The 27,373-nt window shown below is 39.7% G+C and overlaps 1 protein-coding gene across 1 annotated transcript; it reads left to right on the top strand.

The window, feature by feature from the left end:
• Nucleotides 1–1,629: 1,629 nt before the first annotated feature.
• On the top strand, nt 1,630–27,245 carry rnf215 (ring finger protein 215). Its single transcript, XM_068054932.1, has 10 exons — nt 1,630–1,937; nt 9,914–10,048; nt 12,251–12,322; nt 12,698–12,783; nt 14,033–14,087; nt 17,746–17,850; nt 18,693–18,812; nt 19,131–19,268; nt 19,955–20,057; nt 21,499–27,245. Exons 1-10 carry the CDS (start codon nt 1,653–1,655, stop codon nt 21,519–21,521), a joined length of 1,122 nt encoding a protein of 373 aa, XP_067911033.1. The 5' UTR covers nt 1,630–1,652; the 3' UTR covers nt 21,522–27,245.
• The last annotated feature ends 128 nt before the right edge of the window (nt 27,246–27,373 follow it).

A 27,373-nucleotide genomic window follows, 5' to 3' on the forward strand; every position in this document is an offset into this window, starting at 1 on the left:
AGCCACACATCATCCTGACTTGGAACTTCCTTCACTGTCACTGGGTCAAAATCCTGGAACTCCCTTCTTAATAGCACTGTGGGTGTATCTACCCCACATGGACTGCAGTGGTTCAAGAAGGCAGCTCACCACCACCTTCTCATCGGCAATTACGGATGGACAATAAATGCTGTCCTAGCCAGCGATGGATCAAAAGTATGATTATTTCACTGCAATACTATAAATGTTCTTTGTTAGAAAATTCCATGCATGCATTGGTACAATTGAAACAAGTTGACACATTATGTTAACAATAAATAATGCATAAATTTATATCTCATCACATCAAAACATCACAAAGAACATATAAAATGGATTATTTTGATATTGCAGTGACTGTTATATAAACAAATGTAAAACATGCAGTGTTAAAAAGAGACCACATGTCATCGATAGTTTTAGAAATCAGATTGCCCTGCCAAGTTGATGCTGATCTGTTACTGTTCTGCAAAAAGTAAATGCAAAACATCATGGTGAAGGAAAACACAGAGCAAAAAACTATATTTTATTGTTTTATTGTAAGAACCATTGAAACGTGAATTTTTAAACTGATCAAAAAATAAATGAAGCTGAATTTTTTATATAATTTTAACTTCAAAATCACATATGGAAACAAATAACTTGAGTATAACAATTTTAAAATGCAAGAGCATAATTGATAAAGTTCATTTTTCAAGTTATTTACAAAAATATCAGGAAGTATGTAAAATGGGAGTAAATGAGAAGGGGTTTTCATGCATTGGAACCTTTGCTTTCACGGGAATATGCTTGCACCAGTTGTGTATTTGTCTGGAATCAACTGTATTGAAAAAGTACAAAGCGAACAATGTCTGATCAATATGAAGTTACGCAGACTGGTTTAACGAACATTCTGGCAATTTGATCACCCTCTGTCATTAACAATTACACTAAGATAGTTCTTAATTGTTTACATGGACCAACAGAACTCAGAGCGATAACTAACTCACAACCAAATGCATTAACTGTTCGGCTTTTGCTGGAACAGTTGATAATATTCCCCACCAAACAGCCGGTTTCAGATGTCATGTCCCTCCGAGTTCCAGAGAGCTGCAAAATTACTTACTCAACAGAAAAAATTTAGTTGCTTCAATTATTTTGTAATCTATGTAACTGCTTTTCCTTAACAAAAAAAGTTTAGATCCTCCCCTCCGTTCTGTCACCACTACATTTCTCAATGCATGTGAAGTAGTTTATATAAATTGGAAAGACATTATATATGTGAGCGTGTGTGAAAAGTACCCAGTTAACAGTATCTTTAAGGCTCACAACTCCTTAAGGACAATTTTGTAAATGTAAACTTGTAAACCTTGTCAAGATGACCAGTAAAATCAAATGAACTAAAACCTCACTCGTCAGATGCGCTAACTTTTGATCGTACGGCCCCACCACCTTTGCCTAGAAAAGTCGTTGTTTAAAAGGACACAGTGATGCAGCTAAACCCCTTCCTGAACCTTCAGGCCTCTCGGAGCGAAGGCTCGTGGAAACTAGTCTGACCGCGTTGCCCCGGTGATGCGCGAATGTGACCCGGTAACCCGGAAGGTGTTGTGCTCTGATTGACAGGTGACGTCGCCTGAGGGGGTGAGGGGCTGAAAATGGCGGCGGGTTGTTGGAAGCGGCTCATCTTTTACTTGCTCTTCGCCGACTATTTCTTTCGCTGGTGCGCGGTGGCAGCCGAAAAAGTCGCCTTGGTGGATGTTTTTTTGATGGATCCAAGAGGCTGGTCTGCCGAGTTTGGCTTCAAGTCGGGCAGCAGCTACCTCCTGCAGGGCACCGTGTTAGCGCTTGGCAGCGGGTCTGTGCCCCCCGGCGAAGGTAACCGGGGGCTGCGCGCCCTTTCAAACCATAACCAGGACAGCTTAGAAGGAAGCTTAATATTAGTAAGTGCTGCATTGCGTCCATCTGTGGATGCCAGATGCATAAAACCTTATCATTGTTGCTTTAATCCTGCTACACAATCTGCAGCAGCCGCTTCTCTTCCCTGCCCCCAATGAGGTTTGTACCATAGAAACCCGAGCAGGAGTAGTCCATTCAGCCCGTCGAGCCTGTTCCGCCATTCAGTTAGATCATGGATGATCATCTACCTCAATTCCACTTTCCTGTGCTATCCCCATATCCCTTGATGCCATTAGTATGCAGATCTCTGTCGCTTTCTTTCTTGAACATGCTCAATGATTGAACATCCACAGCCGTCTGGGGTAGAGAATTCCAAAGATTCACCACCCTCGAAGTGAAGATATTCCTCCTCAAAGAACAGTACAGCACAGGAACAGGCCATTCGGTCCTCCAAGCCTGCGCCGATCTTGATGCCTGCCTAAACTAAAACCATCTGCACTTCCGGAGACCGTATCCCTCTATTCCCATCCTATTCATGTATTTGTCAAAATGCCTCTTAAACGTCACTATCGTACCTGCTTCCACCACCTCCCCCGGATGCAAGTTCCAGGCACTCACCACCCTCTTTGTAAAGAACTTGCCCCGCACATCCCCTCTAAACTTTCCCCCTCTCACCTTAAACCTATGTTCCCTAGTAACTGACTCTTCCACCCTGGAAAAAAGCTTCTGATTATCCACTCTGTCCATGCCGCTCATAACTTTGTAAACCTTTATCATGTCGCCCCCTCCACCTCTGTCGTTCCAGTGAAAACAATCCGAGTTTATCCAACCTCTCCTCATAGCTAATGCCCTCCAGACCAGGCAACATCCTGGTAAACCTCTTCTGTACCCTCTCCAAAGCCTCCACATCCTTCTGGTAATGTGGTGACCAGAATTGCACGCAATATTCTGAGTGTGGCCTAACTAAAGTTCTGTGCAACTGCAGCATGACTTGTCAATTTTTATACTCTATGCCCCGACCGATGAAGGCAAGCATGCCTTCTTGACTACCATATCCACCTGCGTTGCCACTTTCAGTGACCTGTGGACCTGTACGCCCAGATCTCTCTGCCTGTCAATACTCCTAAGGGTTCTGCCATTTACTGTATACTTCCCACCTGCATTAGACCTTCCAAAATACATTACAAAATACAAATACATTTGTCCGGATTAAACTCCATCTGCCATTTCTCCGCCCAAGTTTCCAACCAATCTATATCCTGCTGTATCCTCTGACAATCCTCATCACTATCCGCAACTCCACCAACCTTTGTGTCGTCCGCAAACTTACTAATCAGACCAGCTACATTTTCCTCCAGATCATTTATATATACTACAAAGAGCAAAGGTCCCAGCACAGATTCCTGCGGAACACCACTAGTCACTTCCCTCCATTCAGAAAAGCACCCTTCCACTGCTACCCTCTGTCTTCTATGACTGAGCCAGTTCTGTATCCATCTTGCCAGCTCACCTCTGATCCCGTGTGACTTCACCTTTTGTACCAGTCTGCCATGAGGGACCTTGTCAAAGGCTTTACTGAAGTCCATATAGATAACATCCACTGCCCTTCATAAATCATCTTTGTCACTTCCTCAAAAAACTCAATCAAATTAGTGAGACACGACCTCCCCTCTCGCTAATAAGTTTGTTTGTTTCCAAATAGGAGTAAATCCTGTCCCGAAGAATCCTCTCTAATAATTTCCCTACCACTGATTTAAGGTTCACCGGCCTATAATTTCCTGGATTATCCTTGCAACCCTTAAACAAAGGAACAACATTGGCTATTCTCCAGTCCTCTGGGACCTCACCTGTAGCCAATGAGGATGCAAAGATTTCTGTCAAGGCCCCAGCAATTTCTTCCCTTGCCTCCCTCAGTATTCTGGGGTAGATCCCATCAGGCGCTGGGGACTTATCTACTTTAATGCTTTGCAAGACACCCAACACCTCCTCCTTTTTGATAATGAGATGACTGAGACTATCTACACTCCCTTCCCTCGGCTCATCATCCACCAAATCCTTCTCTCTGGTGAATACTGATGCAAAGTACTCATTTAGTACCTTGCTCATTTCCTCTGGCTCCACACATAGATTCCCTTCTCTGTCCTTGAGTGGGCCAACCCTTTCCCTAGTTATCCTCTTGCTCTTTATATACGTATAAAAAGCCTTGGGATTTTCCTTAATCCTGTTTGCCAATGACCTTTCGTGACCCCTTTTAGCCTTCCTGACTCCTTGCTTAAGTTCCTTCCTACTGTTTTTATATTCCTCAAGGGATTCATCTGTTCCTAGCCTTCCAGCCCTTACGAATGCTTCCTTTTTCTTTTTGACTAGGCTCACAATATCCCGCGTTATCCAAGGTTCCCGAAACCTGCCAAACTTATCCTCCTTCCTCACAGGAACATGCTGGTCCTGGATTCTAATCAACTGACGTTTGAAAGACTCCCACATGTCAGATGTTGATTTACCCTCAAACAGCCGCCCCCAATCTAAATTCTTCAGTTCCTGCCTAATATTGTTATAATTAGCCTTCCCCCAATTTAGCACCTTCACCCGAGGACTACTCTTATCCTTATCCACAAGTACCTTAAAACTTATGGAATTATGGTCACTGTTCCCGAAATGCTCCCCTACTGAAATTTCGACCACCTGGCTGGGCTCATTCCCCAATACCAGGTCCAGTTCAGCCCCATCCCTAGTTGGACTATCTACATATTGTTTCAAGAAGCCCTTCTGGATGCTCCTTACAAATGTTAGAGGAATGTATATTTGTGTAGAACATGTAATACTTCTTTAAATTGTCTGTCTACTGTCAAATCTTTTAGTGTATTTTCCCAATTCACCATAGCCAACTTGCCCCTCATACCTTCAAGGTTCCTTTGTTAAGATTTGAGACCCTAGTTTCAGCATGAACTATATCACTTTCAAAATTAATGTAAAATTCTATCATATTATGGTCGCTATTTCCCAAAGGTTCCTTTACAACAAGGTTATTAATTAGCCCTTTCTCATTACATAATACTAAATCTAAAATATCTTGATCCCTAATTGGTTATTCAACGCACTGCTCCAGAAACCCATCTCGTACACACACCAGGAATTCATCCTCCACAGCATTCGTGCTGATTAGGTTTGCCCAGTCTCTATGTAAATTGAATTTACCCATGTTACATACACCTCTAATTTCTTGATTTATACCTTGCCCAACATTACCATTACTGTTTGGTGACCTATAAATAACTCCCACCAACGTTTGCTGCCCCTCGCTGTTTCTTAGCTGCACCCCAAACTGATTCTACATCTTGATCCTTCAATTTAAGATCCTCCCTCACTAATGTACTGATCACGTCCCTTATTTAGAGCGTTACTCCACCTCTCTTTCCTTTTTGCCTATCCTTCCTAAATGATGAATGTCTGTGAATATTCAATTCCCAGTCTGGTCACCCTGTCACCATGTCTATGTAATGGCAATTAAATCATACCCATTTACTTCTATCTGTGCCTTCAAATCATCTACCTTTTGCGAATGCTGCTTGTTTTCAAATGGAGTGCCCTTAACTTTGTCTTTTTAACATTATTCAGCTTTCTGATCATATTTGATACTTGTCTTCGTTTCCTCTCACTTCTAATTTTGCTTACTACTTTTCTACTTCCTGTTACCAATTTTGCTTCCCTCCAATCGTCCCTTCCTGCCGCACTCAGATTATCAATTCCCTTATTGCTATCTTGCTCTCTTGCTTTCTCCGCTCTAAATTATCACATTTTCCCTCAGTAGATCCTTCAGCCCCACTATTTAGTTTAAAGCACTCTCTACTACCCTAGTTATGACTCGCCAGAACACTGGTCCCAGCACAGTTCAGGTGAAGACTGTCTCAATGGTACAGCTCCCACTTTTTCCAGTACTGGTGTCAGTGCCCCATGAATCGTAACCCATTTCTCCCACACCAATCTTTGAGCCACGCGCTAACTCTCTAATCTTATTCACCCTACTTCAGTTTGCTCGTGGCCCAGGTAATAATCCAGCGATTATTACCTTTGAGGTTTTGCTTTTAATTTAGCCCCGAGCTGCTCATATTGTCTATGCAGAACCACTTTCCTAGTCCTATCTATGTCGTTGGTACCCACGAGGACCACAACAAGAAAAAAAACATTAAAAACAAGAATCCAATGCAAAATACCTAGGGGAAATAGTGTGGTATATTTTCACAACCAGTAATCTGACGAAATTAACGTTTTGTTTGGTCTACTCATCAAAATACTCAAAGCACCACCAAATGCCAGTTATTGACTTTTTTTCCAATAATTGCTTTTTCTAGTATTGCATCACATCAGTCCTGAAACCTGTTATTGTATTTGATTTTTTTCAATGAGTGGATTATGGTCAATAGATCACTTATCGACAGTGCAACTTGGTTCTATCCTCCACAGATGGTAATTTGAAAACTTTACGCAATATTATTAGTTCCAAGTGATTCAAAATATGTTTCAAGTACAGCTAAAAGAAATTGGCGAGTTGAGTATTGTACTTTTGGCCTTTGATCCAAATTGAAACAATTTTGTTTTTAATAGCTAACTCAGGACATATCTTTATGTTATGGGCTTTCAGACACCTTTTTATAGTTTCCCATTCCCTCAACACTGCTGCCGCTTGGTCTGCCATCTTGAAAATTCCCAAGTGCAGGTTTTCAGTGAAGCAACTGGGCTATTCGAGACCCAGATGTTATTTTATTTTAATTGATTATGGAACTACCATATATACAGGAACTGTCCATATTTCCTGGAAACTGCAGAAAAGATGCTATTGCTCTACATTTTAAAAAAATATGTTGGTCTGCTAGCATAATAGAAACTAATAACTTGTACTTTTTATGCACATTTGTGTAGTTCATGATGGCTTGCAAAATGCCTGCTCGAGGAACCTATTTAACCAGGCTTGACTCCTCCCAGAGCAGTCATACCTTCTTTGTAACTGGTCCATTGTTAAGGTACTGAATCATAGAATGGTTACAGCACAGAAGGAGGGCTTTTGACCTGTCATGTTTGTGCCAGCTCTCTGCAAGAATAATTTAGCTAGTCCCAATCCCTGCCCTTTCCCCATAGCCCTGAAAATTTTTCCCACTCAGGTGCTTTTTTTCCAATTCTCTTTTGAAAGCCACAATTGAATCTGCCTCCACCACACTCTCAGACAGTGCATTCCAGATCCTAACCACTCACTACTAAAAAATCCTTCCTCATGTCACCTTTGGTTCCTTTGCCAATCACTTTAAATCTGTGTCCTCTGGTTCTCAACCCTGCTGCCAATGGGAACAGTTTCTCTCTATCTCCTCTGTCTAGCCCCCTCATGATTTTGAACATCTCTATTAGATCTCCCCTCAACCGTATATATATATATATATATATATATATATATATAAATATATCTTGCATATGGCACGACTTCCAGTACAGATTAACCTTACTTCTTGTGTCATCCCTTTATAATGTATACAGGTTTTATCAAAGTCACAAATGACATCCTTTGTGACTGTGACAAAGGTAGACATTCCCTCCTTGTCCTTCTCGACTTGTCTGCAGCCTTTGACAAGGTTGACCGCACCAGCGCCTCTCCACTGTCGTCCAGCTGGGTGGGACTGCTCTCACCTGGTTCCATTTTTGTCTATCAAATCGTAGCCAGAGAATTGCTTGCAATGGCTTCTCTTCTTGCTCCTGCAGTTACCTCTGGTGTCCCCCAAGGATCTATCCTTGGCCCCCTCCTACTTCTCATATATATGCTGCCCCTTGGTGACTTCATCCGAAAGCACAGCATTAGTATTCAGATGTACGCTGATGGCACTTAGCTCTACCTCACCACCACCTTTCTCAACTCCTTCACTGTTGCTAAGTTATTAGACTGCTTATCCGATATCCAGTATTGGATGAGCAGAAATTTCATCCAACTAAATATTGGAAAGACTGAAGCCATTGTTTTTGGTCCCCAATCCAAATTCTGTTCCTAGCTACTGATTCCATCCCTCTCCCTGGCAACAGTCTGAGATTAAGCCAATCTGTTCGCAACCTTGGTGTCATATTTGACCCTGAGATGATCTTCCGACCTCATATTTGCGCCATCATTAAGGGAGCCTATTTTTACCTCTAACATTGCCAGACTTTGCCCTTGTCTCAGCTCATCTGCTCCTGAAACCCTCATTCGTGCCTTTGTTAGCTGTAGACTTGACTATTCCAACACACTCCTGGCTGCTCTCCCACCTTCTACCTTCCGTGAACTTGAAGTCATCCAAAACTCTGTTGTCCGTGTCTTAACTCGCACTAAGTCCCATTCACCTATCACCCCCTGTGCTCGCTGACCTACATTGGTTGCTAGTCAAACAATGTCTTGATTTTAAAATTCTCATCTTTGTTTTCAAATTCCTCTATTGCCTTGCCCCTCCCTAACTCTGTAATCTCCTCCACCCCCATAACCCTCCAAGATATCTGTGCTCCTCTAATTCTGGCCTGCATCCCCGATATTCACCGCTCCACCATTGGTGGCCATGCCTTCAGTTGCTAAGGCTATAAGCTCTGGAAAACCCTCCCTACACCTCTCCGTCTTGCTTTCCTCCTTTATGACACTCCTTAAAACCTACATCTTTGATCAAGCTTTTGGTCATCTGACCTAATCTGCTTATGTGGTTTGGTGTTATATTTTGTTTTATAATGTTCTTGTGAAGCACCTTGAGATGTTTTTTTATGTTAAAGGCGCTATATAAATATAAGTAGTTGTTGTAAAACCTGTACTCACTATCCCAATATATTAATGAAACAATCACTCAATGCTTTCTGAAAACATTTTCCTCCATTTTATTTTTCTCTAACTGGAAGTCCTAGGGGGCTACTCGTCTCTATTCAGTTGAAAATCTTTAACTTTGAGCACGGTAGACACTGGTATTTTTGCAACTTTGCTGGAACTTGATATTCAAATTTATTGTGAATTGCATGGTATGATGTTGGTAACCTCTCAAAATATTGTTTTTGCTGGCATTCTAGTACTGAACCAGACGATGCTAAAACTTTTAGGCCCACAGACATCGGTGCATGTAAAGCAGTGAACTGCTGCGGTTTTGGAAGCTGCTCCTAAGCACCATATAACTGTCTGTGTGCAATATTGTAGTCTGGTTAACTAGGCAATGTGCCACTGTGTTTACTTTCCCTTGATCTGATAGATATACCTGGACTGTCCAAAAGTAGATCATGAACTAACTATCAGTGGATAATCAGTTTACATGTGCGGCACAGTGGCGCAGTGGTTAGCACCGCAGCCTCACAGCTCCAGGGACCCGGGTTCGATTCCGGGTACTGCCTGTGTGGAGTTTGCAAGTTCTCCCTGTGTCTGCGTGGGTTTTCTCCGGGTGCTCCGGTTTCCTCCCACAAGCCAAAAGACTTGCAGGTTGATAGGTAAATTGGCCATTATAAATTGTCACTAGTATAGGTAGGTGGTAGGGAAATATAGGGACAGGTGGGGATGTTTGGTAGGAATATGGGATTAGTGTAGGATTAGTATAAATGGGTGGTTGATGTTCGGCACAGACTCGGTGGGCCGAAGGGCCTGTTTCAGTGCTGTATCTCTAAACTAAAATGTGGCTGGTGAGTCGATGTTACACTAGTTTATGCCCACCAGATTGGTGGCTAATTGGAAAAGTTCAGTTATTCTTTTTCATTTACTAATTGGAATAAATATACTGCCAAATTACAAGGAGGTGATTAAAAGTCCTCTGAATGGTCAGACAATCATATTACAAAGTGGCTTAATATTTCCTCAAAGTGTGTGTTGCTAAAGCTGCATAACAATTTTTTTCCCCCAAAAAATAGCATGCAGATTCTGATATTTTTACATTTATAAATTATGCTTTAAGAAGTTTGGAATGTAATTTACCCAAGTTAAATGTAGTGCTTTAGTAAAGCGATGTTAGTATTAGGCGGTGAGAATTCATGGTTACTGGTTATTTTTAAGGTTAAAGATGAACAGTTGAACATTCGGCTAAACACTGGAGAGGAGTGGATTGGAGTTGTGCCTGTTGATGAAGACCAGGTAGAAGTAAAAGGGAGCAGCAAGCAGGAATCATTTGCTGCAGCAATTGTTAGTAAGGCAAGTAATACAATATGCTTTTATTTTTGAAAAAATACATTAATAGCTTGTTAATCCACAGTGTACTCAGCCAGAGTGTCTCATTCATATAGTAGTGTATGGTTTGCTTTTGCAGGAATTAATCCTATGTCTTTTTCATATTTAATGTGATGCCCTGTCTGACCTGCACTCAAGTAGATGCTGCCTTTCAATAACACAGCTAATTTGTACATTCTAAGACATTAACAGCATCAGTACTGTAAAGTATGTAATTAGTTTAATATAAATATTCTAGGTAAAAAAAAAAAAGCCTTAAATTATGTGCATTTAATTTGAATTGTGTACATTTTAATTTTCTGATAGATAACTCTTTGAAGTATATGCACAATAATGCAGAGAAACCTACTTTGGATTCATGAGACACATAATGTAACATCTGTAACATTGCAGAGCCATCTAAATATTTGTAGTTATGGGTGCGCATTTGGTTCCATCACCCCAAATTTAATTGCGTGTTATTTCCGCAAGTTTACTTGCAAATATCTTAAAATGCTGGAAATACTCAGCAGGTCTGGCAGCATCTGTGGCGAGAAGCAGAGTTAACGTTTCAGGTCTGTGACCTTTCATCAGAGCTGGCAAAGGTTAGAAATGTAATGGACTTTGAGCAAGCGAAAGGAGGGAGGGTGGGGGGGGGGGGTGGGGAAGAAGAACAAAAGGGAACATGTGTCATAGGGCAGTGCTGACATTAACCACATTCCTCTGGAAAGGCAGCTGTACTGCATTCATGAGGCTTTCTTAACCTTTTCTTGTTGCACATAAAATGTTGGTTTTTCTGGTGCATTTAAAGCTGCATATTTGCATCATGTTAAATTGATATAAATATAAAATTCAAGAACCCTTGACATAAGTGAATCCTAAAAGTAAGTATACTCAGTAGGCTGTGCAGAAATTTATACTCTATAACTGCAACACCATGGACAACTGGCAAGCTAGCTATTGTGCTGAACAGATTTACTCATGATCTGTATACATCCAGATAGTGGACTCTTCTGATTTTATATTCAAATGATTGCCAGTATTTCGACTTTTTCAATTGTAGCTTATTTGCTGCATTTTATATTGACTAACGCTTCACTTTCTGAGAAATGTAGCCTTAACCTTGGCAAGGATTTTAAGCAGCGTAATTTTATGCACACAGCATTTATATTGATAACTGAATTATGTTTTCCTAAGATTGAATTAGATTCTTAGAATATTGATTATAAAGGTATGTTTTTTTTAAAAGTACATGTGTTCCAGAAATTTATTGTAATTCTTCCAAAGAACATTTTCAGCTGGAGTCACGCAGTTATAAAGATGTGATCTCTTCCTACAGCAGGAGCAGAAATCATGCCATTGGAGGGACTTTTATAATAAAACAAGCTTAAGGAAAAGATAATTTAAAAAATAAACAGGGAAATGTATTCATGCTCTTCAAGCAAGCTTGTCATCTTGGATCATTGCTGGTGCAGGAATACCATTATTGTTGCACATCTCCACATTGGGTAGAGTTGCCAATTCTAGTTGAGCATATTTCTAGAAGAGTCATCAAATCACCTGTGGCCTACAATGCCCCTTCTAGTCAAATAGCCTTCCCCACCAACTCCCGGTACCCCTCCCCACCCATTCCAATATCTTTATAACTAAGAAACAGCAGTGGTGAAAGAGAGTGAAAAGAGACACAATTGTTTGTTAATGCCTTTTTGATTTTTCTCCTGGTTTGCTTGCAGCAGTGTCGACGAGATTAACTATTAATTCTTGGAGACTCCAGGATAATCCTGGAAGTTTGGTAATTGTAACCCTGGGACCTGACCCAGCTTCCCAGATAGCAGCTCATTTCCATGTTGTATTTGTCTCTGAAGCTGGACCAGAGGTGATGATGCTGAATTTGACGTGCATTACTTTTGAGCTCCGTTATTCAGAAATAATAAAGCTAGAGGATCGATTGCGCTTTTCTCAGTAAATGATATTTTATATAATTTACTCCTGATACAAGCCACAATAGATAAGTATGGCAAATGATGGCTCGTAATTTAGTAACAGACTTCAGAAGGATAATTTTATGATTTACAGAAAAATATAGGCTGGTGATTGTTCTAATGTTTTATAGATGCACATTTACACATGCTTAGTGCCATAATTGCTATTGACCTATCCAGTAAAAGATGGTTTCTATTGTTGCAGATGAAAAGAGCACTTGTTCTGGGAGCATCTGCCCTGTTGATTCTGGTTTTAAATCAAAACGCCTTCACGGAGGTAATTCAAAAAAGTATTTGCTCCCATATTATATGTATAAAACATATATTGTACAGTCAGAGAGTCTATTCAGCATGATTTAAATATTTGTGATGAGCCCTTTTAAATTTACTATTATTTAGGTTTCAAATTTCAGTTTGTTTTAGGACTTCTTAGTAAAGGCTGCAACTATTTATCACCTTTCTGTTGTTAAGGGTATTAGTGGCTGCTGTATTTTTTTTCCTAATCAGATGGTTAATGTGAATTGTTTTAACCATACTCACTCTTTACCTTTTGCTCTGAGAAATATTTTTATAAATTGTCTTTTTCTAAGCCTTTCACAATTCACAAATGAATCCTCATCATAGTGAAAGAATTATTTCTGTTTTTCCTAAGATGGACATCTCCCAAGTGCTTTCTAAACCTGTGGTTGTAATGCAGAGATCTGAAAATGTAACCAAGCTTCTGGGGGCCTTGTTAAGGTAAGATAATGCATGATTGTGTTTATTTTTATATAGAGTGCATGTCATTTTTATTGCGCCAATCACAGATTGTAGTCACTTTAAAGTATTTTGTAATATACTATGAAATATCTTTGCTAAAATCTAATTTAACACAAATGAAACCACGAACACAATGCCGAATTTTAGTATTTTTATTTAATTGTTTAACAATTGGAAATAGTGCACATCTATGGCTTTATGTTCTACAGATCATCTTGTGCAATTACCATAAGTGCTGTGTATTTTATTTTCATTAATTCATTGTTAACACTCTGAACCTGGAATTTCTAAGTTTTTTTTGCTACAGTGTCATTATTTTCCCCATTCCCTCTCACATGGTGGACTACCTGCAGCACTTACCATCCCAGGCTTTAAGGGCCCACAGACAGTGCCCAAGCCTTACTAAGTCCATCTAGGAGGTGAGTGAGATTGGCTGAGGTGATGTTGCTTTTTACTCTCCCTTTCTCAGAGGATCTGCCTGCCTGCTGCACTGCATCTTCCTTATATACAATGGCTGATATCTGGCACTTGCCCCGTGGAGACTGAAAAGTAGGAATTACTTCTCCTATTGGTTAGCAAGGCACACTGCACCACAAAGGACTTGGAACTTTGTCTCTTTTTTTAAAGTCCAGATATAATAAGATTCTAAAAAGTGAATAGTAGCAACAAAACTTTACAGTTTTAAAAAAAAAAGTGCGCTGACCTTGATTATTTGCCTTCCCTACACGTATTGTAATATTGGTTCATTAATGTATTTTTGGACGTGTTAGTCCCAAAATCCAGCATTCAAACCTAAACTGTGTAAATCATAAGAAACAATTCGTAAAGGAATTGCATTTATGTAGCACCTTATCACATCTCTCAAGAAGGCCTCAAAGTGCTTCATACTGAATTTCTTTGAAGTGCAGTCATGTTTAACCTCACCCACATCAATTCCCTAGGTAAATACTACTTGTTTTAACACTGGAAGTACATTATTCTCTGCATTGCCACAATTTACTTTGTTAAAGAACTACAGCAGCAATGAGCCAGGCCTATCAGTAGCATTCATGCTGCTGCTATTCTTTATTGATGCCACGGGTATCTTAAAAGTGGGGTAAGAAAGATGATAGTGTGTACATACTGCTGCTTGGATACAATGTCTTTAATTTTACTTTCACTTAGATTGACAACTGTATAAATCTGACATGCTAAAGATAGCTTTTATTGAAATACTTTTCATTTACAGTGGTCTTCGTGCATCTGCCAAAATAACCTTTAAAAGCATAATTCAGGACAATTTGGTATGTCATATTTTGTTTTTAGATGTTGAGCATGCAGTGTGATAGTTGAGTAATCATAAAATGTATCTATGACTTTGAGGCCAGCTAGCTGGCTAGTAAGATTGTTCAATATGTCATATCCCAGGTTTGCAGCTTGTATCTTGTGAACTATCCAAAGTTCACACTGGGATTTTACAATCAGTACATTGTAGACAGTGTCTTGTATATGGACAAGGTCATAGACACGTCAGTTTTGGGAGGCCATACCAGGAATATTGAGTTGATGGCACATGTGTGTAGATAAAAACAACTTTTCCTTTCTTTTCTTGCTTTTGTGCAGACAGTTTTTTCACCACCTGTTCTGAAGTTGGTGATTTCTTGCTGTGGTACAGTTTCATAAGTCCCTATAGGGAATCAGACCTGCCAAATGGAAACATATTAATTTAGTCATATGGGACACTGCTTGAAAATGTTTTACTGGACATTGCAAATAACTTGTTTAAAAACCAGAACTGAACAGCTGAAAACATGGTTGCACATTTGCATTCTGAGAAGATAAGGGCTGGCTGAGAGACAATGGGGGTGCTCCTTGATTTCAATTAGCAAGATTGATCTGGGCAATAGTGGTGATCAGCACCCTTTGACTTTGTAAGAGCCAAAATTCCACCCCCCACCAAGTATGTCTGGAAGGCACTGAAATCCAACAACCCTCCAAGAAGTTGCTGTTGCAAACAGATGGTCATGTGACCTACCTGCTGGTGAGACTGGTGCTTTTGAATTGTGCCTCACAGAAAGGAGACAGACTGCAATTCTGTCTCTGTCTCTCCAGCAAAGTCCCAGGAAAACCACGGTAGCAGTTTCTACACTTCAAGATGACAGACAAAGCCTCTCTTTGGCCTTCTGGTACCAGAAAAGCAAGCCTGGAATTGTGCAAATGGCCCCAGCGAGAACTCCAAGACCTTAACTTCAATTGAGGACATTATACCAAGGACATTAAGAACTGTATCTGTATTCCATTTATTATAAACTCTACTTCAACCTCCCCAACTCTTCCTCCCCCTCTGTATTTATGTGTGTGTGTGTGTGTGTGTATGCGCCTCTCATATACCTGTGGCCGTGGATGTGTTGCTTATTTTAGTAATTTTAACCGGGTTAGAGTGATAAGCCTAATAAACTTGCATCTTTCTTGTTTAAACTCAAGAAAAGCTGTCTGATTGGTTCATTTGCAATTGTAATTAGAGTTCTGTGAGCAAGGGCTCACTGAGGTGGTAAGCTAAAATCACTGTGTTTAAAAAGATAAACCCTGTTATGGCCAAACCAGGAAAGAGGCAAGAGGGGAGCCTGAGACCCCTTCCTCACCTGGTCGTAACATATGTGTGCTATTTGACAGTGAGCATAGGCAGGCTATTCAGCCCCAGGGACATCACCACTGAGGCTGATCCTGATATTTCCCAATACCCACCCATGTAAATTTTCATGAGTGGTTATTCTATAATGATTAGGGGTAGCAATGTTGGGCAATTGTCTCCTCTCTCAACCAGGGGTACTGAGGTAAATTGACGAACCCTACCAAACTGCTCAGGCTGAGATCAGCTAACTCAGCACAAGCCAGAGATTGAACTTCGTTAATCTATGTGGTTTAGCTACTTTGACTAAAGTTGTTGGACCATCAAGAAAGCTGCCAGTGTGGAGAATTTACCGGTAAATCAAAATCGAAGGTAATTTCACCATACAGAAGTCTTTGGCATTGTAATATTATGATACCCATGGAGACTACCAACAAATGAAAAGAATTGAAACCTCAATTTAGGAAACCAAACAGGCAAGATTTCACTTTTCTAAATTTTACTTTAACAGTCAAGCCAAAACCAACATAAATTAAACCTGAAGCAACAGTGAGATCACAGTCAATATATATATATTACAAATTATATCTTAACTATCAGATACAGCGGAGATGGATTTCATGGTTTCACTGGACAGTCCACCTAGCATATATGGCAAACAATACAGTCACACAGTTCTTCACAACTCTGAAGTTCCTCAGGTAGATTTTCAGCTCCTTTTTTTTTCAAGGATTTAGCCACTGTTCTTCTTCCGAAATCAGTTCCCTCTTAATCCATACGCCATGGGTGCGGTCTTCACCACAAGGCCCACTTCTCCAGAACCTCCTCAGCTTTGCTCACGACAGTCTTGATGGCGTGGATTGACCAGTCTTCCCTTTATCTGAGTCCTTCAGTGATAACCTGTGCACTGTATGGCTGGATCTGGTTAGTCGGCTACTTTAAATAACAGCTCCTAGGTTCAGTCTTCACTTTCTTCTGCTTGCCACTCCTGCCTGATCCGGGGAGGACTCTGTCTCCTTTTATCCTCTTGTAACCAGTTTTTCCCCAGAAATCTGAAGTTGTTTTTCCAGCTTTTGTTTCAGTTTTCGTTTAGTTTCAGTTTCAGTTAGGGTCTTAAAAAAGGCAAGCTTTGCAACCACCGATTCCATCGCAGTATTTTCAAGGAAATGTTGGTTTACTGCTCCATTTAAAATTATGCATTGGACTAACTTATTAAATGGTATCAACTTTGCAAACCATCAAAATGTATTGATTCATTCAGTGCAGTGGTGACATCATAATATCCTAATGTAAACTTTATTCAGCATCAGTGGTATGAGATCATCTTGGTTAACTAAGCTTCCCCATTGCAAGGTAGGGAAAATTGAAGGGTGCATCATTGTAGACTTCTCTCACGCATCCTGTGATAGTGACCTTGGTAGAAGCCTGTTATCAAGTAACTTGCACATTTTCTTTTTTGGGGAATATCACATGGTGCAGTTAGATCTAAAGAGGAACAGAAAGAAGGCATTAAAGATGGGATAAAAATCAAGATACATTTTTGTTTTTAGCATTCCCAGTCCAGAGGTTCATGTGTTGGGAACATCTAGCAGGAATTTGTGGGAGCTGTGAATTGGGATTATATCTGTATTGCCATTATATATTCCTTCTGCTTGGGATTACCAAAAACAAAAAAAAAACAGTTATTATTGGGCAGAGTGAAAAGTAGAGGTTCAACAATTCCAAAATAAATAGTCGTTTGGTAGTACTGAACTTGAGTATTACTGAAAGTAGAAACATGTTGTCGAAGCTTTTCACCTTGCACTCATCAGGACAATCTGCAAGAATACCAATGTAAAGGAAAACAGCAATTTTATGAGAAGAGAGTGCTGATTGGTTGGCCAGTGAACTTTGGTAGATGCGTTGCCATGACAAATGCACCAGTTTATGGTGACTGACAGTTAACTGCCAAGCTTTGTTTGAAATTTATACCAGGCACCTTGACTCTAATTGGTCAAGACATTACCTTGAGGAATGAACCAGCGAATGGCTGTCACTTATTTTGTTTAGCTGAAACAGGCGCAATGTGTGTACTTGTTCTTTCTGTCTGCAAAGAACAGAGCCCTGTTTATGCAGTTCCAGTACCCAAATGACTATCTTAAATTGGTTGTGAGCGTAATTCTTAGCACACTGAGCTTCGACAACATGTCTCTGTTTTCAGAAATACTCAAATTCCAAAATAATTGTGTGACAGTGTGCACCTGATTTTTTAGTAAGCGCTGCTTAAATCCTTAAAAATCAGCAGTGTTATAAAAGAATCTTGGAGTGAAAATCCATATTTTTTTTAACAACAGGGAGTAACACTAACATTGTGGTCAACCTGTGGGCGTTCGCGAGGTGGTCTATACGGGGAATGGCAAGGAGTGATTTGTACAGGAGAAAACAGCTCACAGGTGCAGGTATGTAATGTAATAATCTTTCAGTTTCACGAAGAGCTTCTTCATTTTCTGGTGCAACCCTCCCCCTTTCAGTAACTGGAAGGAAAAGTCAAAGGGTATGTCTTTAGCTTCTGTTGCTATTAAACAACTAGTAATTGACTCAGAGTTAACATTGGCAGAGGTCAAAAATCTTACGCACTGCCTTGCTTAATAAAGTGTGTTCAGCAATACAGCCTAAAGACTCTGGAGCAAATAACTTAAAGTCTGAACGAGAAATAGAAGTGCAGAACAAGAAGAACCCTTTTGTGTGATTGAATGAAGAAAACTAAAGTCTCACAAGAGGCCTCATAAATTAGTTAAATTGCCTTAGTGATTCTAAGCAGACATATGTGTATTAAACTGTAATCTACTAAATTGCCCAGTTATAACTTGAGAAATGTATATTTGCATTTATATAGCATCTTTCATGACCTCAGGAGGTCCCAAAGCTCTTTACCACCAATAAAGTACTTTTTGAAGTGCAGTCACTATTGTTTTGTAGGAAACACATCAGACAATGTGCGATCTTATTAGGTGCACAATCAGCAATATGATAATGACCAGATAATCTTGTCTTTTTTTGTGATATTGATTGAAGGGTAAATATTGACCAGGACTCTGGGGCAACTCCCCTGCTGCTGAAAATCGTGCCATGGGATCTTTTATGCCCAGCTTAGAAAGCCACCTTAGGGCCTCGGTTTAACGTCTCATACGAAAGGCAGCACATCCAACAGTGCAGCACTCCCTCAGTACTGCATTGGCATGTCAGCCTAGATTTTGTGCTCATGTCTGTGGATGGCAATGAATTCCATTTTCTTTTACAGAAATATTTGCAACAGCTGTGGAATACTATCCTGTTAGTGGGTTTAATCTTGTGTACTGGAGTCATCGTGCAGGCTCAGTGGCAATATAGACACTACGAATCAAGCACTGAAGATATGGAGGTTTGTATCTCATTCTTGTCTAAACAGGGTAGATTACACTGACAATGTAATGGCTCAGTAAATGTATTTTATAACAGAAATGGTCTATGTGATGTAATTTTTGTTGCATTTTATTAGTTTGTATATCCTTGCTGAGTTGAAGAAAATGGAACCTGATATCAAGTTTACAAAAAATTGAGATTGGAAACTATTAAACACTTTCTAATTTTGTTTACTTAATTTGAAGAATATTATCGAAATCTGCTTTTTAAACTAATTAAATGACTAAACACTTTAAGTCACTAATATTGATCCCTCCATTCTATTATTTGCTTCCAGATGAGCTTGAAGCAACACATCTTAAAACAATTATCAGCACTGAAAACTAGAAAATATTATCCAAATAAAAGACGGAAAACACAGTCCCAAGAACTTGAGAGCTGTGCAGTGTGCTTGGAAGAATTCCATAAAAATCAGGTGCATTTCAGTTTGTGATTTGAATAAGAAGGGAGAGGATGATAAAAATAACAAACTGATATTTATTTGAGTCCCCTTTCACTGTCTTGTTGTGTTTGATTTTGCTTGATTTCTTTCTTACTACAAAATGTGTTAATCGGTTTCTTGAACCACAGTGACTTCAAATACAATGAATAAAAGCATCAGCTGTGAGTCAGAAGTTTGTGGGTTTAAACCCCACTCCAGAGATTTAAGCACATAATCTAGGCTGATACTTCAGCACAGATCTGAGGGAGTATGTATTGTTAGAGGTGCTTTCTTTTGGATGAAACATTAAGCAATCAAAAAGTCCCATTTGTCTGTTTAGAAATAAAAGATCCCATGGCACTCTTCGAAAAATTATCAATTTGTATTTCACTTTTACAGTTTTTCTTTTATACCTCCTTGATCTGTATAATTCAGCTGCCCACTGCCTTAAGTAGATGAGCTATTGTAGGAGCTAATGTCAGCTTGTTAATAGGTCATTAAGCCACGCTGAGATGTATTTGAGGGTTATTTAATAGTGTGCTTTAACAATACAGTTGAACAAAAGTTATTTGATTCAAATTGCTCTAAGATGAAAATTTTGTACTTAGAACATTGGATTAAGCTCTTTTGGTGAAGGGAGAAAATGCTTTGAAGGTATTCAATGTGACTTTTATTTGTAGTGTTTACGAGTGCTGCCTTGTCTACATGAGTTTCACAGGGACTGTGTTGATCCTTGGCTGCTACTTCAACAGACGTGTCCCCTGTGTAAGCGGCATGTCCTAGGTAAGAGTTCTTTATATGCAGAAAGAGTATCAGTAAACTGATTTTAACAGAGTACTTCTAGGCAGAAATGTGTAGAATTGATGTATTGAAACCTATCCATAACAATGCTGATATACATGTTATAATTTTTTAATCCAATTTTGAAAGACAACTTCTGAAAAGTACTGTGCGAGGCTATAATTTGAGTAATTACCTGTAGATATACTTGTCTGTGACTTCTTTACTAACGCAGCTTTTAAATAAAAAAGTGTTCAGCCTCAAGGATACACTGGTAGAAACTAAAGAAAAGTTAACACTAGTAGCACTTCAGACTTCTTTTTAAATAATGAAATTGTATCCTACTCTTCCCTAAAGTTAAGTAATGGTGATGTCAGCAACACCTAAAAATTCTACCCCAATGGCAGAAACCTTTACCAGTTAAGAGGCCAGGCAAGTAGATGATTTGCTTCCAAAAAGCTATACCAGTGCTGCTCTCCAGCTGGTGACTAGAAGATGTGCAAAAGCTGTTTGGGTGATCTAGCTGCTTTTCTAGCTGTGGGGAAAGGACCATGTCCCCTGTGCACTCTGCATTTTTGTTATGTTTAAGATTGAGAGCTCACTGTGTAGAGAGATCTCTTATCAGTGCAAAAGATGACATTGAAACACCAGTGTGCTGTTCAGTTAACTTTTTTAAATGGAGGAGAAGTACACACCCATTTTATCTAATGTGAAAGGGTGTACTTACAAAGAACAAGCCTTTCAGATCAGGAAAATGTTAAAGAAAAACAAATTTAGTGAGTCATGTAAATCTGTTCTGCTAAATAGCATGTCCATTTTCACCTCTTAAAGGAAAAATATGTTCTACAAAATTGTTTAGAACTCATTGCCATTTTGGGTGGATTATTTCATTGGTTAAAGATATAGCCTACTGAATATGAAAAATTGTAATAAAATGGCTTCTCTGTTGACTCATTTGTAGATGGGGGTATGTTACTGAGCTATACAAACCAGGGATATCCCAGGCTCTGTCTGTATATAGTACTAATTTGGCCAGGAACGGAGTACTGGGATTACTACAGTTAGCCTCAGTATTCATGGGATAATTTGTTTACTGGTACCCCCCGAGCCTTGCAAGTGTGCAAGTTGAGTGAGGACAGCATCCGGGTTGCTTTGCTGGCCTTCATGGTCACATTATCTTCTGACACCTGTAGGATGCTGAATATTGGCTGTAAGTGGTGGCTCACCACCACCTTCTCAAGGGCAATTAGGGATGGGCAGAAAATGCTAGCCTACCCAGTGATACCCACATCCTGTAAAAGAATTTTTAAAAAAAGTTACATAGGGTCTGTACTGCACCATGAGTAACTATGTTCAGGGAACAGTAAGGGAGAAATTTGTGCATAAAAGGGAAAATCGAACCAAATTAACCTCTATTTATTGTCTTGTATTTTTTTTTTAAAAGGTGATCCACGTGGGAATAGCTAAATTTATTCTTCACTCAAAAACAGAAAAAATAGAGGAGACTTCCATGGCTCAATTTATGTACACCTTAAGATTTTATATATTGCACTTTATCCATACCATTCTGCACAACCAATTAAATTTGTGGTAATCAAGTGAATGCTTGACTTTAACATTCAGGGTGATATACATCCTGTTACTGTATTGGAATGTTTGGTTTATTGACTTGCACAAACATGATGATGTGAAGCATATCACATATAAATCTGTGATGCAAAGGTCACCTGCTTTTGGGATACTCATGAATAATGAGATATTTAGATGGACTATGTGATTTAGTGGTTAAACCCTTTAAACATATTCAGTGCTTTTCTCCCCCTTATTTATTGACTATATTTATTCTCAAAGTTTATTCCTATTGTGAAAATGTGCAGCTGATAGTTATTTAGTCTTCATTAATGCTTCTGATCTGTTATTCATGGAGCACCTATAAGTGCAAAATTGTGTTCTTCACAGAAAGATGACAGGACAGATCTGTACCTGGAGCATTAAAACCATACAAGGTTTTTGGCAGCTTGTGGTGCTGTGCTTTGGGAACCAGGTTCATGGTTTAACTGCTGGTGTATTAAGAACAGTTGTGTCTAAATGAACCAGTTTAGTATCCCAGACAACATAGAGTATTGCCGTTCGCATTCTTATAAAAAATAACCACGAATTACTGAGAAGCTTTTAGATCTTGCCAAACTTGAAACTTTTTCCAGCTAATCAAATAAATAAAAACCTTGTTAACTCTGATCTTCCTCATGCATGTATGGCACTTTACTACTGTAAAGTGATCAGGTGCTTGTAATGTTGAAATACAGTGATACGCTTGGCTGTATCACTGTTCTTGCAAATTAACATGTATTTTTAAAATATAGGCAATGGTCCAACAGTAGTTTTTCAACCGATAATATAATGAATGTGAAATTTGAGGCTTTGGAGCAATCTGAATCTACCTAAGTGTTTCCCAAAAAAGATTAAAATGTAGTAATTGAGTGTGTGTGTTTCGACTAGAAGATGTTACTGATCCAGTTCCCAAACTGCATTTTGCATTGTAAAATGTTCTTGCATTGTGTGAAGAGAGGCTTTTTACAAGGTGAGAACAGTAGTAACAAAATGTTAAAACTTTTTTCTTCCATGAAAGATAGTTGATCTTAGAAACATTCAGTGCCTCTGAACACCAGTTCCCAGAGTGTTGTAGGTTGCTGTTCCTGCTTTTCATGTCCTTTCATTTCCTTAGTTCATACAATGCACAGCTTCCAACTCTCCCAAGTCCCCAGTACTTTTAACAGTAAAAACAGTTAATGTGGATGGCAGAAGATAGGAGTACAGAATTAACAAGTATAAATTGAGATTAGAAGTTCTGGTCTCCACTAAATAGCAGTGCTAATGTGTAGTAGATGCTTAGCAAAAGCATTAATTATTGGTAATTCCATTTAAAAATCTGAATATATATCTTGATAAGTAGGTTAAAAGGATAATGATAGATGCAAACTATCAGTGCTAACTCCTTAAGTGGACCTATTTAATTCTATTTGTGTTCTCTCCTTACAGCCTATTCTTCCTTTTCAAACATTTATCCAGTTCACTTTTAAATGAAGTTATAGTGTCTGCTGTCAATAGTATTCTACTTTATTAGGTGCTCAGTGAAAGTAAATTTAGTTCTTATGATAATCTGGAGTCTTAGCTCCTTGTTACCATTTTACAGATTAGTGGAGACAATGGCCAGGACTTTCTTAGAAGGGGGTAGGTCCCGACGTTGGAACCATGTGCGGATCCCAAGCCCGCATGGGCGGGCAGCAGGACCGCTGCAGCATTCTTCTTGGAGACAGCCACTTTATTGACCACTGTCCAATTAAGACACTCTATACTGCTGACCCAATCACGGGACTGGCAGCTCTGCACTGTTGGCAACGCGTTCGAGAGAGGTGGCCGCTGCTGAGGCTGCAAGGAGAACGAGCAGGCAGCTCCATTTTGAGGTGCCGTTGCAGGGCAGTCAAATTTTTTTTTCTTTGCCAGGCAAGCAGACCCCAACGATCGGCGGGGAAACCCCTCCAGCGACGGCGTTGGGGCTGCGGGGATGGCCTTTGCCGCCAGAGGCCCCCTCCTTTGACCACGGGGCCTCTGGCTCCATAGAAACATAGAAAATAGGAGCAGGAGTTGGCCGTTCGGGCCTGCTGCGCCATTCAAAAAAGATCATGGCTGATCGTCTAATTCAGTACCCTGTTCCCGCTTTCTCCCCATATCCCTTGATCCCTTTGGCATTAAGAAATATATCTATCTCCTTCTTGAATATATTTAGTGACTTGGCCTCCACTGCCTTCTGCGGTAGAGAATTCCACAGGTTCACCACCCTCTGAGTGAAGAAATTTCTCCTCGTCTCGGTTCTAATTGGCATACCCTGTATCCTGAGACTGTGACCCTGGTTCTGGACTCCCCAGCCATCGGGAACATCCTCCCTGCATCTAGCCTGTCCAGTCCTGTTAGAATTTAATAGGTTTCTATGAGATCCCCTCTCATTCTTCTAAACTCTAGTGAATATAGGCCTAGTCAACCCAATCTCTCCTCATACGGCAATCCTGCCATCCCAGGAATCAGAATAGTAAATCATCTTTTCACTCCCTCCATGGCAAGAACATCCTTCCTCAGATAAGGAGACCAAAACTGCACACAGAACTCCAGATGTGGTCTCACCAAGGCCCTGTATAACTGCAGTAAGACATCCTTGCTCCTGTACTCAAATCCTTTTGCAATGAAAGCCAACATACCATTCGCCTTCCTAACTGCTTCCTGCACCAGAATGCTTGCTTTCAGCGACTGGTGTATAAGGACACCCAGGTCTCGTTGCACCTTCCCCTTTCCCAGTCTATCACCATTCAGATAATCTGCCTTTCTGTTTTTACAACCAAAGTTATTAATCTCTCATTTATTCATTTTATACTGCATCTGCCATGCATTTTCCCACTCAATGACCCCTCCCCTCCCCCCCGACCCCCCAACAGAAAGCCGCAGGGAGGACAGTTGCTTGCGGCTGAGAGCCTCCCCATGTGGCAGGGGGACACCCTGCTGCCAGTAAAATGCTGGCAGTCCCTCAGAATGGCCCTTAATTATTTAAATTAAAGCTGCCTGCCTCTGGTCGGCGGGGAGCCGCTATGCTTCAGGTTGCACCGCTGTAAAATGGCCTGGCGGCGACTGCATCAGGGAGCTGTCCTAACATGGCTCCTGACATTTTACTGGCGGCTCCTAGTCTGCTGGTAAAATTTTGCCCAATATTTCATGGTTTATCCTCAAGACATTTCAGAATTTAAAAAACCTTTCTTGCATTCTCATTGACCTTTGTTGCAGTGAAAAATGCCTATTTGTTTTGTATCTTTCTTCATATCTATATTTTATTTCAGGTATTGTTTTAGTGAATATTGGTTGTAGCCTTTTCATGTCTGATATTCTTTCAGTAATAGATGACAAAACTGTATGCAATACTCCCAAATGTAGCCCAAAATCAGTTTTTCTTCCTTGCTTTTGCATTCATTGGCATGATATATAAAACCCAATATCCTGTATGCCTTTTCTACCTGCACTCTCACCTTTATAGACCTATGATTCTGCACCCTATGTACTTCAAAACTAAGAATATTAAAATTCGTGTTGTACTTCCTTTCACTGTTCTTTCTCTCAAAATTTACAGCTTCGTATTTTCTGCACTGAACTGCTTTCTGCCACCTATCTTCCCATTATCCTAGCCAGCCCTGCAATTTCTCGCGATCTTCAGTATTTGTCATGCCCCTTAATTTATCATAAGCAAACTTTTATTGCTCATGTCTGTCTAAATCATTCATGTAAATGGAAAACAAAAGAAGTCTCAGAACATCACTACCTGCTCATGCCAACCCAAAACACATGCAGGGTTCATGTATTGATAGGATCATGGATCAATCACTCATGGAAAATAATGAGTGGAATTATAAGCATAGGTAGTACTTTTATAGTTTTTGTGAATTATCCTTTGGGGGAGAGAAATTACCTCCATGGAAGTTCCTTTTTGTTTGGTTGCTTTCTTAGGAGATGGTGTAATTTGGATAGAGCTCGTGGTAGATGAATGAGCATGATCTATCAGAATGAGCTCCATGAGTTGATGCCTTTTTCTCACTCCATGGTGCTCAGATCTAGCTGAAAGAATTTTCCTTGACATTAGCTAAATTTCAAACTCCAACTACCATTCTCTGCCCAGGAGCCACACTTTTAGTCCGATTACTGTTATGGATCCATGCTCTTAGAAATTAGAAGCCATGGAAATTGTAGCACTTGAAATTTTAACCATTTTAAACATCATTAACAAATGGTGATTCAATGTTTGCTCCAGTAAATATATAGATATATGAAATGGCATTATTGAGTCAAGCCAATAGTCAATCTGTAAACTACAAAGTAACAGATGCATACGGCAAGGCTAGTGTTTTCTATGTGGACCTGTGGCTAAATCTTCTGTGGATCATTGGTACAGAAGCTAGATGTCTGAAACATATAGGGTATATGCCAGGAATGTACTGGATTAAATAATTCTGAAGAACTTAATTTCCCTGAAAAATACAGCCCACTTAACTAAACCCAAAGAACTTGAATGCAAGTTGGCAAGAACTAGAATTTAAGGACACCCAAGTAACCAGCTAAAGCCATGCTGCTTCCCTGCACAGAGCATTGATTCTAGGCTATTGGGTACTTCAGCTAGGATCATCCTGCCTGTTGGGACATTGGCATGCAAAATTATCTGGAACCAAGTAGGAAAAATGCTAGCCCTTAGTTACAGACCTACCCCTCCAGATACCATCAATGAGCAAGGCTGACTGGATAATTATTAGCAATGCCCTGAAGTACTACAGACCTGCCTGGTTTGTTTAATTATTCAATCTTTTCCAATCTCACTGGACTTGTTATCTTGGAGCTAACTTGACCTCAGAGAGCCCACTTACTTCCCCCATCCCCAGAAGGAAAAGTAACTAGTCGGTAGACAACTGACAAATGCATTATGTATTAGTGTAGTATTATGTTTATTTATTAGAATCTCTTTTTCAATATAACTGTCATAACTTTAGGTTATTTTATTCTTTATTCTGTTACTACAGCATGGTGTAGAATTTAATTTATTTTGCAGTGTATTATGATTAATTATGTTCCTTAAACTTTAGACAAGGGCTTTAAGTGAATCAAAAAAGTAGACACCATCTACCAATTTACATGCATGCTGCAATTTGCTTCAGTAATGAGTTTACAATATGTAACTTGTATGTTCCAAAAAGTGTTATTCTGTAAACTTCATCGTTTAGGAAGTTTTTTTTTTAAATACACCGATTCCACCATATAACTTTGGTGGAAAGAGGGGAGGATGTGCAGCTGGGGCAAGGAGAGTTTTTCTGGTTAACTGTTGCAAAACTTTTCTGAACTGAAGCTGTCTAGTTTAATTGAATGAAATTTGGAAACATGCTATATTGTGACTTTTCTTTGTAGTTCTTGTTCCAGTAGTCATAAATAAAAAGCCTGTGCCTGATAAGAAAGTAGCTGATGTCTTAATTGTACTGCAAACTGGGTTATTTTGTTCTTGACACAATGCATACAGCAGTTAATAACCCTGCAACTTCCTTGATAAAACATTAGTTCCACAAACACAGTTACTACTTCACTGCAAATAGTGAATAGGAAATCTTTCCCCTAAATTATCAACAACTTCCATTGATCACCATCAAAAGGAGCTGCGTGAAGTTCCTTTTTATATTTTCCTTCCTCTTTTACTAATCTTAGGTCTTCGTGTATCATTCTGGTTGCTGTGTAACCTGCTGGTG

Source organism: Heterodontus francisci, chromosome 23, assembly GCF_036365525.1.
Source record: "Heterodontus francisci isolate sHetFra1 chromosome 23, sHetFra1.hap1, whole genome shotgun sequence".
NCBI lineage: Eukaryota > Metazoa > Chordata > Chondrichthyes > Heterodontiformes > Heterodontidae > Heterodontus > Heterodontus francisci.

Bases quoted from the DNA above. Each gene is read 5' to 3' on its own strand.
- rnf215 (XM_068054932.1), top strand. From the start codon at position 1,653: ATGGCGGCGGGTTGTTGGAAGCGGCTCATCTTTTACTTGCTCTTCGCC. The intron at 10,049-12,250 runs GCAAGTAATACA...CTATTGTTGCAG, and splicing joins CTGCAGCAATTGTTAGTAAG to ATGAAAAGAGCACTTGTTCT. The intron at 17,851-18,692 runs GTATGTAATGTA...TTTCTTTTACAG, and splicing joins AAAACAGCTCACAGGTGCAG to AAATATTTGCAACAGCTGTG.